Source organism: Montipora foliosa, chromosome 10, assembly GCF_036669935.1.
Source record: "Montipora foliosa isolate CH-2021 chromosome 10, ASM3666993v2, whole genome shotgun sequence".
Lineage (NCBI taxonomy): Eukaryota > Metazoa > Cnidaria > Anthozoa > Scleractinia > Acroporidae > Montipora > Montipora foliosa.
The window spans coordinates 10009034-10022810 of NC_090878.1; the positions used below are offsets into that span (position 1 = coordinate 10009034).

The window sequence follows — 13777 nt, forward strand, 5'->3', positions numbered from 1 at the left end:
TAAGGCTAAAGTAGATCATCAATACTTGAACAACACGGGCAACAGCTATCATTCGAAGGTCATATCCATCGTAGGCATGTATGAGCAAATTTATTTGTCTCGATCAATTTTACACATGTGAAAAGGCTAAAGTAACTACATCAATAAATGAACTTTCACTTCGGCTTGAGATAAAAGCATAACAACACGGGCTTACGGCTATCAGTTGAAGGTCGTTCCTAGGCATGTATGATCAAATTTATTACTTCTGAAGAATTTCACACCTGTCAAAACTGAGGCTGACGTTGAACGTCAATAAATGAATTTCACTTCGGTCTTACAGTAACAAAGCATAACGATTACAAGCTTATTCGCGCCTCAAATCGCAGTATCTCGATCATCATCTAGAGAAACTAATTTGGTCATAAATTTAAAGCCAATACACTTTGTTTCTTCCTGAGGCCGAACGCTCTTATTTGTAATTTCTTTCTTTATTTTTTGGGCGCTGATTCGAGCCTTAAACCACTCTTCAGTGCATGAAATTGGCGTTACATTTATTTTATCTTTGTTTATTCTTCTCATTGGAGTAACTGCATGCAGAATACCCAACCACTATTGTGTAGAGAGGCACCATTTGAAGAACGAGTCATATAACAACAATACACGCCCGCCTCCATATGCTAATTCTGTAGAGTCATTGCCCGAGATATGTTTGTAACTCAATAGTCTGCTGGTTAATTTAAACCTCAACCAGCGGTGATAAACATTGTGTTCCAACGCCGTTTGTGTTATTTTCTTAATCAAGCTACGATGGCCTTAGAACAAGAGTTTAAACCTCAACACTCCTGAAAAAAAAAATAGGTTCTTTTGAAAACGAGTGGATCGTGATTACTCAGATAAGCAAAGGTTAGGAATGACTTGGAAGTGTGAACATTCCACTCAGTAGTCTTGAAAAGTGGAATGTTCACCACGAGAAATTCACAGATGCTGAAAATTCCACTTTTCAAGACTGCTAGTTGTCAGAGGAAGTTTTATTATAGAATATTCAGTATCTGGAACTCCATGGAGAGCTATCTGCCTTTAATTTCAATCTGAAACATAAACTGGTCAAGGATTTTACAGATTCTTAATTTTTATCATGTCATTCAGCGTGAATATTTTCCTAGAGTGCTTAATTACAGGTTTTTAAATTAATTAATACATATATACTTCTATTAAATTTTATTGTAGTAGGTTGTTATCGTTGTGAATTATCATTCTTTTTAGCTGTATGTAATTAATTGAATTATCATTGTCTTTGAAAATCCTCCACGAGGAAAGTCAATAAAGTATGTATGTATTTATGGACTTGGTTGTGAATAAAATATTAAAAATTGCCGTTAGCAGCACAGGATTTTCAGTTTACTTTCTTTATACAGGAATGTTATGACTATTGAAAAGTCACTCTTGTTTACGTGTTAAACACGAGCTTCCGCGAACAGAAAGGCTTCTTTAACGTATTTACATCATTCCGGCTCCCGCCTTAGGATTAAATTTCGCTCATGTGTTTCGCACGGTCTCTCACTTGAAATTCGGTCCATAATTCCAACCGAACTTGCCATAATCTCAGTTATAATTATCACTACAGGGATCCCTCGCTCCAGATCTCATGCCTCCTTCATCCTCTACGGAATCGACACCGTTGGTTCGAAAAGAACTCCGTCCACCGACGCAACGAAACATGACCTTGACGTTCTCTGCTGTAGCGGCTGTTTTACAATTAGTATTGTTAATACTCTTTGCTACCACCACGAAATATGGAAAGCTTGCTTCCCCACCCTCGACGACCGCGGTAGAAAACGACATCAAACTCTACTATCCAAGTAAGTAGCCTGTTCCTGTCGTACTATTCCCAGTTTTCTCGCGTCCTTTACATGGCCATTAAGCAAGAAAGGAAAACGAAGTGTAGATTTGGCGGCAAAGAAAAAAATCTCTGACCTTTGAAAAAAAGTTCAAAAAGTCTATCAAACCAAACGGGATACTTCTGACACAGTGATTGCAGCATTTCATAAGATTCTCCTGGACTAGAGACGAGAGAAAAATGTTACAAAGTGCTTAAATATGTTAGCTTTGGAATGATCCTGCTAGCTTTTGTGAAAAGATAAGCGCCCCAAGAAAAAAGAAGAAAATTGTGGTTATTTCAAACAAAGTGAACTGAAATATACTTTGATAAATTTGAATGCGAAGAGGCGAAAGCACAGGAAAACATTGCATGCCGAAAGAGGACTTCAGTTTTTCCACAACTCACGTCACTGGCCTCACTAGGATCTTAATTCCTTAAGTAAAAAACATATGCACATTAATTGAAATGGTATTTCTTTCGCTCCCGTATGTTAACCACAGAACATACATTGGTCCAACATCTATTTTCGAATCGACTCAGCCAGTTATTCGGCAAAACGCTGATAAACGAAACGGATGAACGAGACCGAAAAGCTGCAAACGGTCCAAACCCAAAGTTGATACAGAAAAGCACTAAAAGTCTGATGTTTGTGTCAATTTTATTAATGCGGCGATGTATGAACGTTTTTTTCTTTGAATTCTGTTACGCTAAGAAACACTAACACGTATCAACAAAGAACGAGGACAAAGTTCACCTCGAGGTGTTGTCACTCTCCGCTATGCTGTAGATAACAAATAAACAAAAAACGCCGATCACAATCACATGACGATATACCCGCCTAGGCAATGGGCAAGTCACACGTCCTTGCCTGACTGATCACTTTTTCAAGGCGTGTACTATTCGAAAAAGGCGCCAATCAGTGAGAACAACAAAGGAATCTTGTTGCAAAGTCCGAAGATGTAACAACTACTAACAGTAAATCATGTTTGAAAGTAAGTCTGAAATATCGCACAGCTATTCCTGAAAATCTTTTCATGTTACTGACCGCTATATGCCAGAAGAAAATTGAGAAGTCAACTTAAACATTGTAACGTGTAGGAATACGCATAGTTACACGCGAGTTTCCGTCGTGATGTTGGCTGATAGTGATACAACAAGAGCAAACTTTTGGTCTGGAAAAACCTCAACTTATTTTGTCACGATTTAGAACCCAACGTGTAATTTCAACACCCCTGTCAAATGTCTTCCTGCTCAACGGGGCATGGTTTTAAGGTTAACTGAATGCCACTCTTGGAGATTTGCATTTCGTTCTGATTTGTATTGACTGAAGAAATGCCTGTATTCTTAAAATGAATAAATTAAAACCTTGTTTTGGTATGTTATAGCATGTTACGAAGAAACTCGTAGGTGTTTACACTACGGCACTTGTCCATTGTTACATGGGTAGCCGCTTAATACCCAGAGTGTCGCGTACATCTCGCCTTAGTTCAAGTCTATATTTTTTCCACTAGTGAATAACTGCAAGAAGCAAGCTTTTTATTTATTTGACTCTTTTTAGTCATTCCTCGGAGCGGCTGCTCCTCTAAAGATCAAAGTTCTGTTAATTTGTTGTACGTAACGTTAGATGCTACGGGTGAAAGAGGATTTGTTTGGCATCATTTTGACAAAGAATATAAAAACAAGAGCTGATACGACATGAAGTAACTGCGAGTTTCTGTATATTGGATTCAGTGGGAGCTTGTATCGAGGCATTTTTCGAGCACTTAAATTGTGAAGTAATACAGGAAGTAGGTAATATAACATTTACAATAAGCCATTTGATCCAGCAGCCTCTGGCTGGAAGAGACCTCGTGGATGGACGTCGCCGTAAAATGACCTAGAACACCAGCACGTCGATCTGAAAGATGCGGAGGAACTTGCTCTGGACCGCCTGCGATGGCGAGCCCTTGTTTATCTAGTCGGCTCTACGCATGGAGTTATTGATTGATTGATTATATGAAATGAAAGATAAGATACAAATGCTAAAAAGATAAGAAAAACTGTACCGTACAGAGATGTTTCTCAACGAATGTTAAGATCAATCGACCTGCCCTCAAAAATGAAATAGGCTTGAACAAGGCAATGACTACGATTCGACGTAATGCGTGACGGTTGATGGTCTTCCCCTTTGTCACGCAAGTACTATCTTCGAGCTACACGCGCCATGGTCTGTTTCACATGGTATCTGGGGTTGGGTACGGCGTTATCCTTGATCAAAGGTAGAGTGGGAGGAACTAGGTATTTGTGTCTGGTCCAATCTTGCAATGACAGATAACACTGAAACGCCATCAGTAAACAACCTTTGAACCGAAAATCGGCCAGAGAGAAGGCTATCTGTGGCCCTCTGAACCACAGATGGGAACTTTAAACTCGCGACTTCAAATCATCGAAATAAACACGTGCGAGATGCCACGCGTGGGGATTAAACGAAAAGTGCTACAAAATCAAGGAGAAAGCGGCATTTCCCAAAGATATCTTTATGGATGAAAAGCTTCCGATGGAGACTCCAATTACGAGATTTCCTCTCGTATCATTGCATGACATGAGCTGATGCGATAGCCTCAACATTCAGAGCCCTTGATTCCAAGGTCTTGTATTGATGAAGATAAGAACCATCGTTTTTACAAGTAGAAAAAAAGTCTATTTACAAGGAGGCGAATCAGCATTATGGAACGAAAGAAACAAAATTTAGATGATTTGTTAAGCTCGCTTTGTAAACGGGGCGACCAAAATATTTTGTTTGAAAAAAACATCTGCTTTAACTCAAATGAAATGTCATTTTCTCTTTCATCGCGTAATTGATCTTGGGACTTTGCACTCAATGAGAGCATAACTAACTATGATGAGAGCCTTAAATTTCAAAATTAACTTTTCTACAAGTGGGCGTCCTTGAGGTGTTGCGCATCATTCGATTCGCGGCAACGCTTGCGACGCACACCCAACATTTCGTAAGCCATCAGTGCTCCTCGGAGGTCAAGAATGGGACTAAAATTCACCGTTGTCGCCTCTATATTTCAAATACTGCTGATTGTATTATTCTCAGTGCTGGTAGATTATTCCAACCACGCATTACCACCTCATAATCGTAAAGATGCAACGGGAGTGTCCCAGAACACGTCGGATACAATTTCCAACAACGACATCACCGTTTATTACCCAAGTAAGAATTTCTCTTGTTTTTTTAAGTTTGGTGCAAGCGTTTCCAGTTGTCATTGATCTTGCGACGTTTTTACTGTGCTGCACGATGAAAGGTGTTTTTCGCGATGACATTGCAATCGGGCGTGTTCTTGTGTATTCCTTGGCCCGCGTGAACGTCCGCTTTACTCAATACATTTTACTAATGTCAGCTTCAGGCGATCAAACTTGACATTATCTTAGGCGTAATTTTCTGTAACCCTGAACTTTTATTACGGCTAGATTTCAGATTACCCGGCCACTTAATATGCTTATGAATAGCGTCTATTGTTGCATGCCTCGTTCTTCTCGTTCCTGCTTTATTACGTTAAAAGGTGTTATCTTATATTTGCATCGTTATCAAAAGACGGCCGTAAAGTTGTAAGGATATTATTGGATCGTCATGTTACACCACTTGACTTTCCCAGAGGCTGCAATGCATTAAAAAGTACTTCGGTATATATGTTGTTTGGACATCGATCTTTTTCTTGTCGGTATGTTTCGGTATCACTACTTGAATGCAGAGACTTAAGTTGTAGACCCGAATCAACATGAGGAGGGAAAAGAGAAAGAGCTCTAGGTAGAGCGAGATAGGCGGGCGCAGAGGAAACGTATGAACCATCATTGATTCAGGGATACATGATTATTTTGTGTTTGCGAATTAAAACTTTAGAAATATCTTTTAAGGAGAGCCGACAATTTGCTTTATCTGATTAAACTTGACGTTTCCTTTGTTCCCCTGCCACGATAATTCCGAAGAACTTCCCCCTATTGATCGAGCATATTATATGCCAAGGCATTTTTCGCATTTTCCATGTTACGACCATAGCTTTGTTCATTAACAAGTAAATACAGTATCGAGTTTCTGTCTCTTATTTTCTTAGTAGGTTTGGCAAAGCTATTTAGCCCTAGGATTAAAAGACACTTGCTCGGTCTTTATTTGGGTGGACTTAATCGTTTGGATATTAGCCCGAAAAAGGACCAAGAATTGTGAAAATAAAACGGAAAAACTATCTGTGTTCGCAGAGATAATTTTGAGTGACTTTCAGACTTTCTCTGCTGGATATGGAGCTTGTAAGCGAGAGATTTTGAATTTTTGATATCCCTCGTCGAGGATTCCAGACAAACGCCGTATGAATTCACTTGTTTAGACCAGGAAAAAATCTTTTGGCATTCTTAACCTTGACACTCGTCGATCTATAAAAACCACCATAGTACACGAGATATCTGTCAACCAGTAATTTGCCTCTTCTCTTGCGGTTGACCTGTGCGTCTTGACCCAAAAATTTGAGGTACCCCCCAGTGCCAAAATATTCTGTTAAAACCAAAACAATAGTGCTTTCAATATGTGCGCAGAATGCGTTGTAGAGACCTGAGATGTAAACCTGTTTTTTGCCGTGTTACTTACGGCCATGTTACACGAGGCAATTTTTCTTGCAACTCGCATCGCAACAAACGTTGCGTTGCAAGTTGCGAGAAAAAATTCACGTGTAACACCCCATTTTGCAACTGCAATTGTTGCGTTGCGAGTTGCGAGAAAAGTAGAACGACCCTCCACTTTTCGCAACGTTGCGAGACAAGTTAACGCAATTTTGTCAGCATGGGTCAATCAGAGCTCCTCTTTCAGCGACTTAGCGCGTCCGCCATCTTGTTTGTTATTGTACGCGTTGCAAGTTGCGAAAGAAGTTGCCAACGTGTAACATACCCTTTGCAACTTGAAAGGTTTTTTATTCGTCATCGTTGCGTTGCGAGTTGCAAAGAAAAATTGCCTCGTGTAACATGGCCTTTGCAAGTTGCGAGAAAAAATTCACGTGTAACACCCCATTTTGCAACTGCAATTGTTGCGTTGCGAGTTGCGAGAAAAGTAGAACGACCCTCTACTTTTGGCAACGTTGCGATACAAGTTGCTTGCGTGTGACATCCCCTCTGCGAGTAACGCAATTTTGTCAGAATGGGCCAATCAGAGCTCATCCTTCGCTCGCGGGAGATTTCAAGATGGCGGCAGTCGTAAACAATGAAAAGAAGTTAAGTGGTAACGAAAAATATTCCTGTTCCATTCGAAAATAGTCACGGAAACTTCCCTCGTCCTCGGCTTCTAGCTCTTGAACTAACTACGAAAATAAATAAACTATGACATAAACTATACTTAATTAAGCCGAGGCGACCACGACATGGCGTGATCTATTTACACGACGAGAGCCCGAAAAATCCCTAAAAATTACAAAACTGCTTGCTTTTTCAACGATATAAATGCTATCTAGGCAGAACAAAATGAAAAATGAAATCCTGAATGTAATAACGAGCTTTTTAAGACCTTGTTTTTAACTCTCTTTGTTTTGCGTGACTTTTCGTGATACCAGCAACCCGTACAAAATTTCAGCCTCACTTATCAGTGGCTCATCTATTTTCTTACCTGATGAAAACATCCTCTCTCTTCCCTTCTGGCAAGCCACGGTCTTACCTAAACTGATTTTTTCCTACCATCACATTCGAGGTCCTCGTCGTTATCTAGCTCTACAACAAAAGTGCAATCGCAAGATCTCGGCTACTTAGCGCGTCGGCGATCTTGTTTGTTATTGTACGCGTTGCAAGTTGCGAAAGAAGTTGCCAACGTGTAACATACCCTCTGCAACTTGAAAGGTATTTTATTCGTCATCGTTGCGTTGCGAGTTGCAAGAAAAATTGCCTCGTGTAACATGGCCTTTAATTTGCGGCGTCATGTATGCTTGCATTAAGAGTGGTAGTTTTCCTTTCAATATTTTCACTCGGTCCTCACTAAAGTCTCATGAATATCTAGACCAAAAATAAGCCGTGTGTTGGCAGCAAGGAGAACTTCCACAGCAAGAGTCATCGATATCATAGGCGACTATAGATCAAAGATGGGAATGTGCGCAAACTAGAACCAGAACAAGTGAAGTAAACGTGGTACGAAGTTGAGTTCAGCAGAACTGTTGACCAGAGTTTTAGCCCATCTTCTGTTGACTAATGTCACAAATGGAGACTTGTAAAGTGTACTGAGTTAATTCTGTTTCTCGAATGCTTTGAATTCAATCGCGTAGGCGGACCATTGGTTAGACAGAGGGAAGTCTCAACATAGAGATTTAAAGCCGACCTTAAATGAATATATCAGCAAGGAAAAGCTGTGTCTACTCTTTATTACATGTATTATTTTTTTGTCACCTCTATTTACATAATAGCTAATAGTTAATAAGTTAGTGATCCTGCACATTTAATCTCCAATTTTGTATTAACCGTCACTTCTGAAGATGTATACAGAGGCATACGAAATGTCAAGTAAAAGATATTTTCAAATGATGCGTTTATATCTGATGTTTGCCACAGCTGTTTGTGTATTATTTCTGTCAAGACTGAGATGGCCAAAGAAGAAGAATAATTAAAATAAAGACTACCTCAAAGAACGAATGAACCGGCTATCTGAAGTAAATCGTTCGTTTAAGAAAACAGTGCAATGGGATTCTCAGAGACAAAATAAAATACGATGAACACGAAAGCCAGAGCAACACATAACAGCGAAATTAGTTTGCCGTGTTGAATGCGTGCGTTCCAAACCAACGCAACACTTTTGCGTTTTGAATGAAGGGGTAGTTTCTAAAGAAACTGTGGTGCTGCGTCGGTGGGGAAGTAGTACACAAAAATTTGGTTTTATCAACGGAGTTGATAATGTAAATTGGCCACCGTACAGAGATTCTAAAAGCTGACGTTTCGAGCGTTAGCCCTTCGTCAGAGCGAATTTCTGTTCTCCAGCTTACAGATAATGGTGTCGCTTATCTATTTAACTATTAAGCTTAAGTTGAAAGTGAATTTGCTGGTTGCTTTTTATTTAAAATTGAATTTTTTTGGTTGACGGTCCAGAGTCCAGAGTCCAGCTGGGTCCAGTCGCTCTTTTATCATATTTTAGTTAGTGACACGTGAACTCACCCATTGTTAATTGTATCTGAATACATTAAAAATGACAAATCAAGGTCTCATCGGTTGTCCATCACGGTCGAGTAATCTCATTTGTAAGCCAATTCGAATGAAAGCCTAGGTAACAAAAAGACCTGATTTTCTCTAAGCTTAGCTGTTCAAGATGGCGGATGACGAATTGGACTCCACCGCTAGGAATCTCCTTTCGCAAGAAACGACCACGTGCCGACCTACCTGTAAACGGCCCATCAATGGCACAAACATCAAGTTTACGTTTTACTGCATCACGTTCCAAATAATTCTCATCGTTTTATTCATGGCGTTAGTCGATTACGGAGACCATTCGCTTCCGACGCCAACCTCCAAGGGCGAGAAAGCGGAAAGCAAAGAGTCCCCAGGGAATGGAGAAAATAAAGAAAAAAACAATGATATATCACTTTACTATCCAAGTAAGTTCAAACTTCTCAAATACAGATCGTTTAGAAAGTTGCCGATTGCTTTCGACAAAGCAGCCGGAAAATATGTTGTTCTTTGTGTGACTACTCAAGAATAACGTTCTTTAACAAGCCCTTTTTCGCCGTATTCTATTCGTGATAGAGCGTGCGAAGTCGTCGAGAAACTTCCGATTTTCGGAATGGCAATGTATATCATTCGATCCTTTAAAAGGTAAAACAATGTTTCTTAAAGTTGTTGAGCGCTTTTCTGGCCCTGCTTACATTACCGGTAGTGAGCCCAATGGAACAACAACAAGGAAATGCAATGCTTAATAAAACAGTTTGAACGATTGGATAAAGGCATTATGCCAAGTGTCAACAGAAGACAACCGTCACATTGGAGCAGATCAGTATGTTGCATACTGAAATAATATTATTTTCAAACTAGAGACCTGAAATTTATAAATGCTCTAATGATGCTGTGAAGTTTGTTTTTGGAATGACTGTACATTTGTGCATAAGAGTCCCAAATTGAAGAGAAAAAAATTATATCGAAGTCAATCTGCGGAGACTACTGTGTCAACCATCACAATGATCATTTAATCATTCTGCATCACTATTTGCTTTTATACAAAAGAACGCAGGTTCATAGCACATTGATGAGTCAAGGATTGTAACGCTTCGTTGCGTGTTGGAAAGCTTGGTTTGTTTTCAATTACAGTTTCGTTCATGCATCTAGTGAAGGCGCGCAGCTAGGTTTACACTCCAAGTGTCGAGACTTTTTATTTTGTTCAACAATTTTAAGTGGTTATTGCAATTTTTTCATTCTACTTTTTGGGCATTTGGGTGTCATGGAATTACATCATTTTGCGTGACGCAGCCCCTCTTAAGAGGACACATAAGGAAAAGTCACAGTAGAATGACCACTGATGAACAACATGAAAGAAAGAAATACAACAAAAGCAAAAAGAAGCACAGATGGACACAAATGGACAAGATTGAAACGGATTGCATTTGGGTAATCTTGAAAACTCGGCCCGTAGTTTTTCAAGTTTATGGCAAATCCACCGCATAAAGTCGTTTTTTCTCCGAATCATCTTGTCTCTGATGTAACGATAATTTTATCAGTAAAGGAATTCCACATTACCATTTTTGACTTTTAAACGCGTGATTAACTAAAGATTTCCCCTAAACACCCTGAAATAGAGTGACATTGCCCCTTTGGCTGAGATTTAATCGATTCACTGGGCACGAAACGTAAGGACAAGGAATTTCAACTATCATAAAAATGTTGTTTATCAACAGTTTGCTTGAGGGGGAAAGGCTGTGGGCGGGTATTTGATATGGGTTGAACAGTTGGGGGCGAAATGCGTAGAGTTTATTGCCGCAAAATAACCCTCGCCAAGGATGGTACGATGTCAGGAACTTGAAAAGCCTTGTAATCGAAATGCTTGAAATACACTTTCCGTCACGCAGTTTTTAACGGTTTTATGTTAAGGCAACTAGTGAGGTGCGCCCTTGAGAAAGGGCTATAAGCTAGTAGTTGCTTGGCAACAAGCAAAAAAACAACTGAAATCAGAGTCCTTGGTTGTGTTTAAACTTACGACATCCCAGCCTCGTCCCCAGGGTCTCTCTTGGAAGAAGAGAGACCCTGGGGACGAGGTTGACGACCTCCGTAATGGAGAGTCTCGTTGAAGGCAAACATGTCTAAATCTATTCGTTCCGCCTGCAAGCACGTTTTGATCCGTGACTCCCGCCTTTTTCTGGGCGACAATAATCCTCAAAAGCAGGTCAAAGCAGGTTTAACGGGGGAAACCCCATTTGTGCTATTGGAGGGGTCGTCGGGGTTGAAATATCTTTCGTAGGACTCATGAAGTATAGAATAGAAGTTGGAACGTTCATTTGTATCAAGCATGTGAATTTGGTATGAAAAACACTGATCACTTCGTGTAATCACAGATCACCCCGACGGGATAGGCAATTGAAAGACAGATCGAAAATTATACTGTAGTTTAAATCTCGCGAGCGACCCCGCTTAGTTTGTTCATAGTTATATGGTTTGTTGGTACTAAGAGCCTTCAAAAGAAGACTGGCATGGCCGCTTCGACTCGGGTTTTAGCTCGGGATTCATTCGTGTCGGTAGCACTAAACGGTATAAACATCACGACCTTGATTCGTCAACAAAAATTATTCACTTTGAAGTTGGTTGTGCGAAACTGTTTCCCGTTTATTTCCAATAGGTTGAAAAATGCGCGAGGGTTAAAATCCATATATAACCATCGAGTACCGGGACCGGAATTCTTTTTAGATTGTTAATTCTGTTTTAATAAAATTGCTGCATTTCTTTTTGTTGTTGGGAGTGTGGTAAAATTGGCTCAATGTTTATTAACTGAGCATAAGAGTCTATGTTAGCGTCGACCGAAAGACCGAAAACAAAACAGTTAAGTAACCCACTAGATAAGCTTGCAATCAAATGAACCTATCAGAACGTCAGTAAGCACGTGACGGAGACGTCCAAGCGCGGGAAATTGCGTTCTTATCTCTCTCCTTTGCTCCCTATTGGTTGACGTAGGTTAAAGTACTTAGAACAAAGTAAGCGCGGGAAACCGCGGCAAGCAACTATCTTTCATTGGTTGACAATTCGAGAGAGATGCGAGAAAGATTTTCAAGGAAATCAGAAAAGCGAAATTATACCAAGCCAAACGAGTACCAAATATCACATCGTACGGCTTAAAATTGGGCTAATAAATGCTTTGAATTTTTTCACAGTGTTTCAAGATGTTCACGTTATGATCTACATCGGTTTCGGATTTTTGATGACGTTCCTCAAGAAATACGGTTACGGAGCCGTCGGATATAACTTTTTTACTGCTTCTCTGGTGACACAATGGGGAACCATAGTATCTGGCTGTTTCAACCAGCTTTACGCCGAGGGCCACAAGCACATTGAGCTTAGTATAAAAACGTACGTATAGCGCCTTTGTCTCTTAGAAAGAAAAGGAAATGATGGGGGTTTTCAGTGGAACAGCAAAAAGTAGCCATAGTTTGCTGAACAAGAAAAAAAAAATTGGTCTTAGAGGAAGGACCAGAATTAGAAGGAGAGGTTGGAGATGAGCTTAAATAACTATGTAAGGTTTCAATTAGACTCTAAGCCCATGAGCTCTTGACTTCAACTGAAGTAATCGAAGATTTGCGCGAAGTCAAATTAGAGCAACCTTGGCTGGGTGGTTGATTTGGAACACCAGCACTAGATTAGGACACAACCTTATAAAGCAAACATGCTAACAGCTTTAGGAAATAGATCAAGCAACAAAGGACCCAAACAAACAAACAAACAAACAAACAAACAGGAGAAAGAGTGGAGACTAAACACAACAGAGCTTCGGTTGGCTTATCCAAAGGGAAATACTATAGTCAAGTAGCGGGCCATTGAGTCTACCGAATTAAATTGCTTATTGATTCAGAAAACTGATATTTCCCGGTCTTGACAACGTTATGTTAAAGACATATGCATTCGATAGTAGGGAGGAATTTCAATCATTGAGTGAAGTAATCATAAACCAAAGAAATTATCTAATTACTTTCGACTCTCAATTGAAAACCACTCTATGTGTTGTTTTCTCCTTTTATCACAGTTTGGTGACAGCAGAATTTGCAGCTGCTACGGTTCTTATCACCTACGGAGCTGTCTTGGGAAAAGTGAGCCGCTTGCAGCTGCTGGTCATCGGTTTCCTTGAGGTTGTCTTCTATGGCATCAATGAATTGATCGCTGTTGAATTTCTCAAGTACTCAGATGCTGGGGGCTCTATTATCATCCACACTTTTGGAGCCTATTTCGGACTGGCGTTGTCTCGGGTCCTTCACACAAAGGACGCTCTGGAGAGTCCTAAGGAAGGATCCAACTACCAATCGGATCTGTTTGCTATGATTGGTAAGTGAGGCAAGCGCCTCTGAACATCCCATTTGCACGATCGCACAAACCACAAGGACCTCTCCGTTCTGTTGTCACATTTTCCCCGTGTTCCCTTGCAGGTACCGTTTTTCTGTGGATGTACTGGCCCAGCTTCAACGCGGCCCTTGTGGCTCCTGATTACGTCGCCCAACATCGATCCGTGATCAACACGTACTTCTCGCTGTCAGCCGCCTGTGTCACGACTTTTGCTCTCTCGCCTGTCTTCCAGAGAGCAGGAGGCAAATGGAGGCTTAGCATGGTAAATACCATTATCAACTTGACATCACTCTCATTATCCTTTCTTGTATTCAGATTGAATTATGAGGAATGAACATAGACTGATATATTTTATACGTTATGCCATAGTTACTCCATTGGAAGAAAAACAGT

The 13777-nt window shown here is 40.2% G+C and overlaps 1 protein-coding gene across 3 annotated transcripts in view; it reads left to right on the forward strand.

Moving 5' to 3' along the window:
- Window positions 1-1586: 1586 nt before the first annotated feature.
- The window catches only part of LOC137973286 (ammonium transporter Rh type B-like), a 14540-nt gene continuing 2349 nt past the window's right edge, over window positions 1587-13777 (forward strand). Inside the window, exons 1-4 of one of the 3 annotated variants that reach the window (XM_068820067.1) lie at window positions 1587-1841; window positions 12205-12400; window positions 13071-13366; window positions 13468-13646. In XM_068820067.1, coding sequence (XP_068676168.1) covers window positions 1628-1841; window positions 12205-12400; window positions 13071-13366; window positions 13468-13646 — 885 coding nt within the window. In that variant the 5' untranslated portion in view covers window positions 1587-1627. Of the gene's footprint in view, window positions 1842-4771; window positions 5061-9031; window positions 9451-12204; window positions 12401-13070; window positions 13367-13467; window positions 13647-13777 lie in introns of those variants that run through there. The other 2 variants (XM_068820066.1, XM_068820065.1) reach the window with 2 other exon arrangements.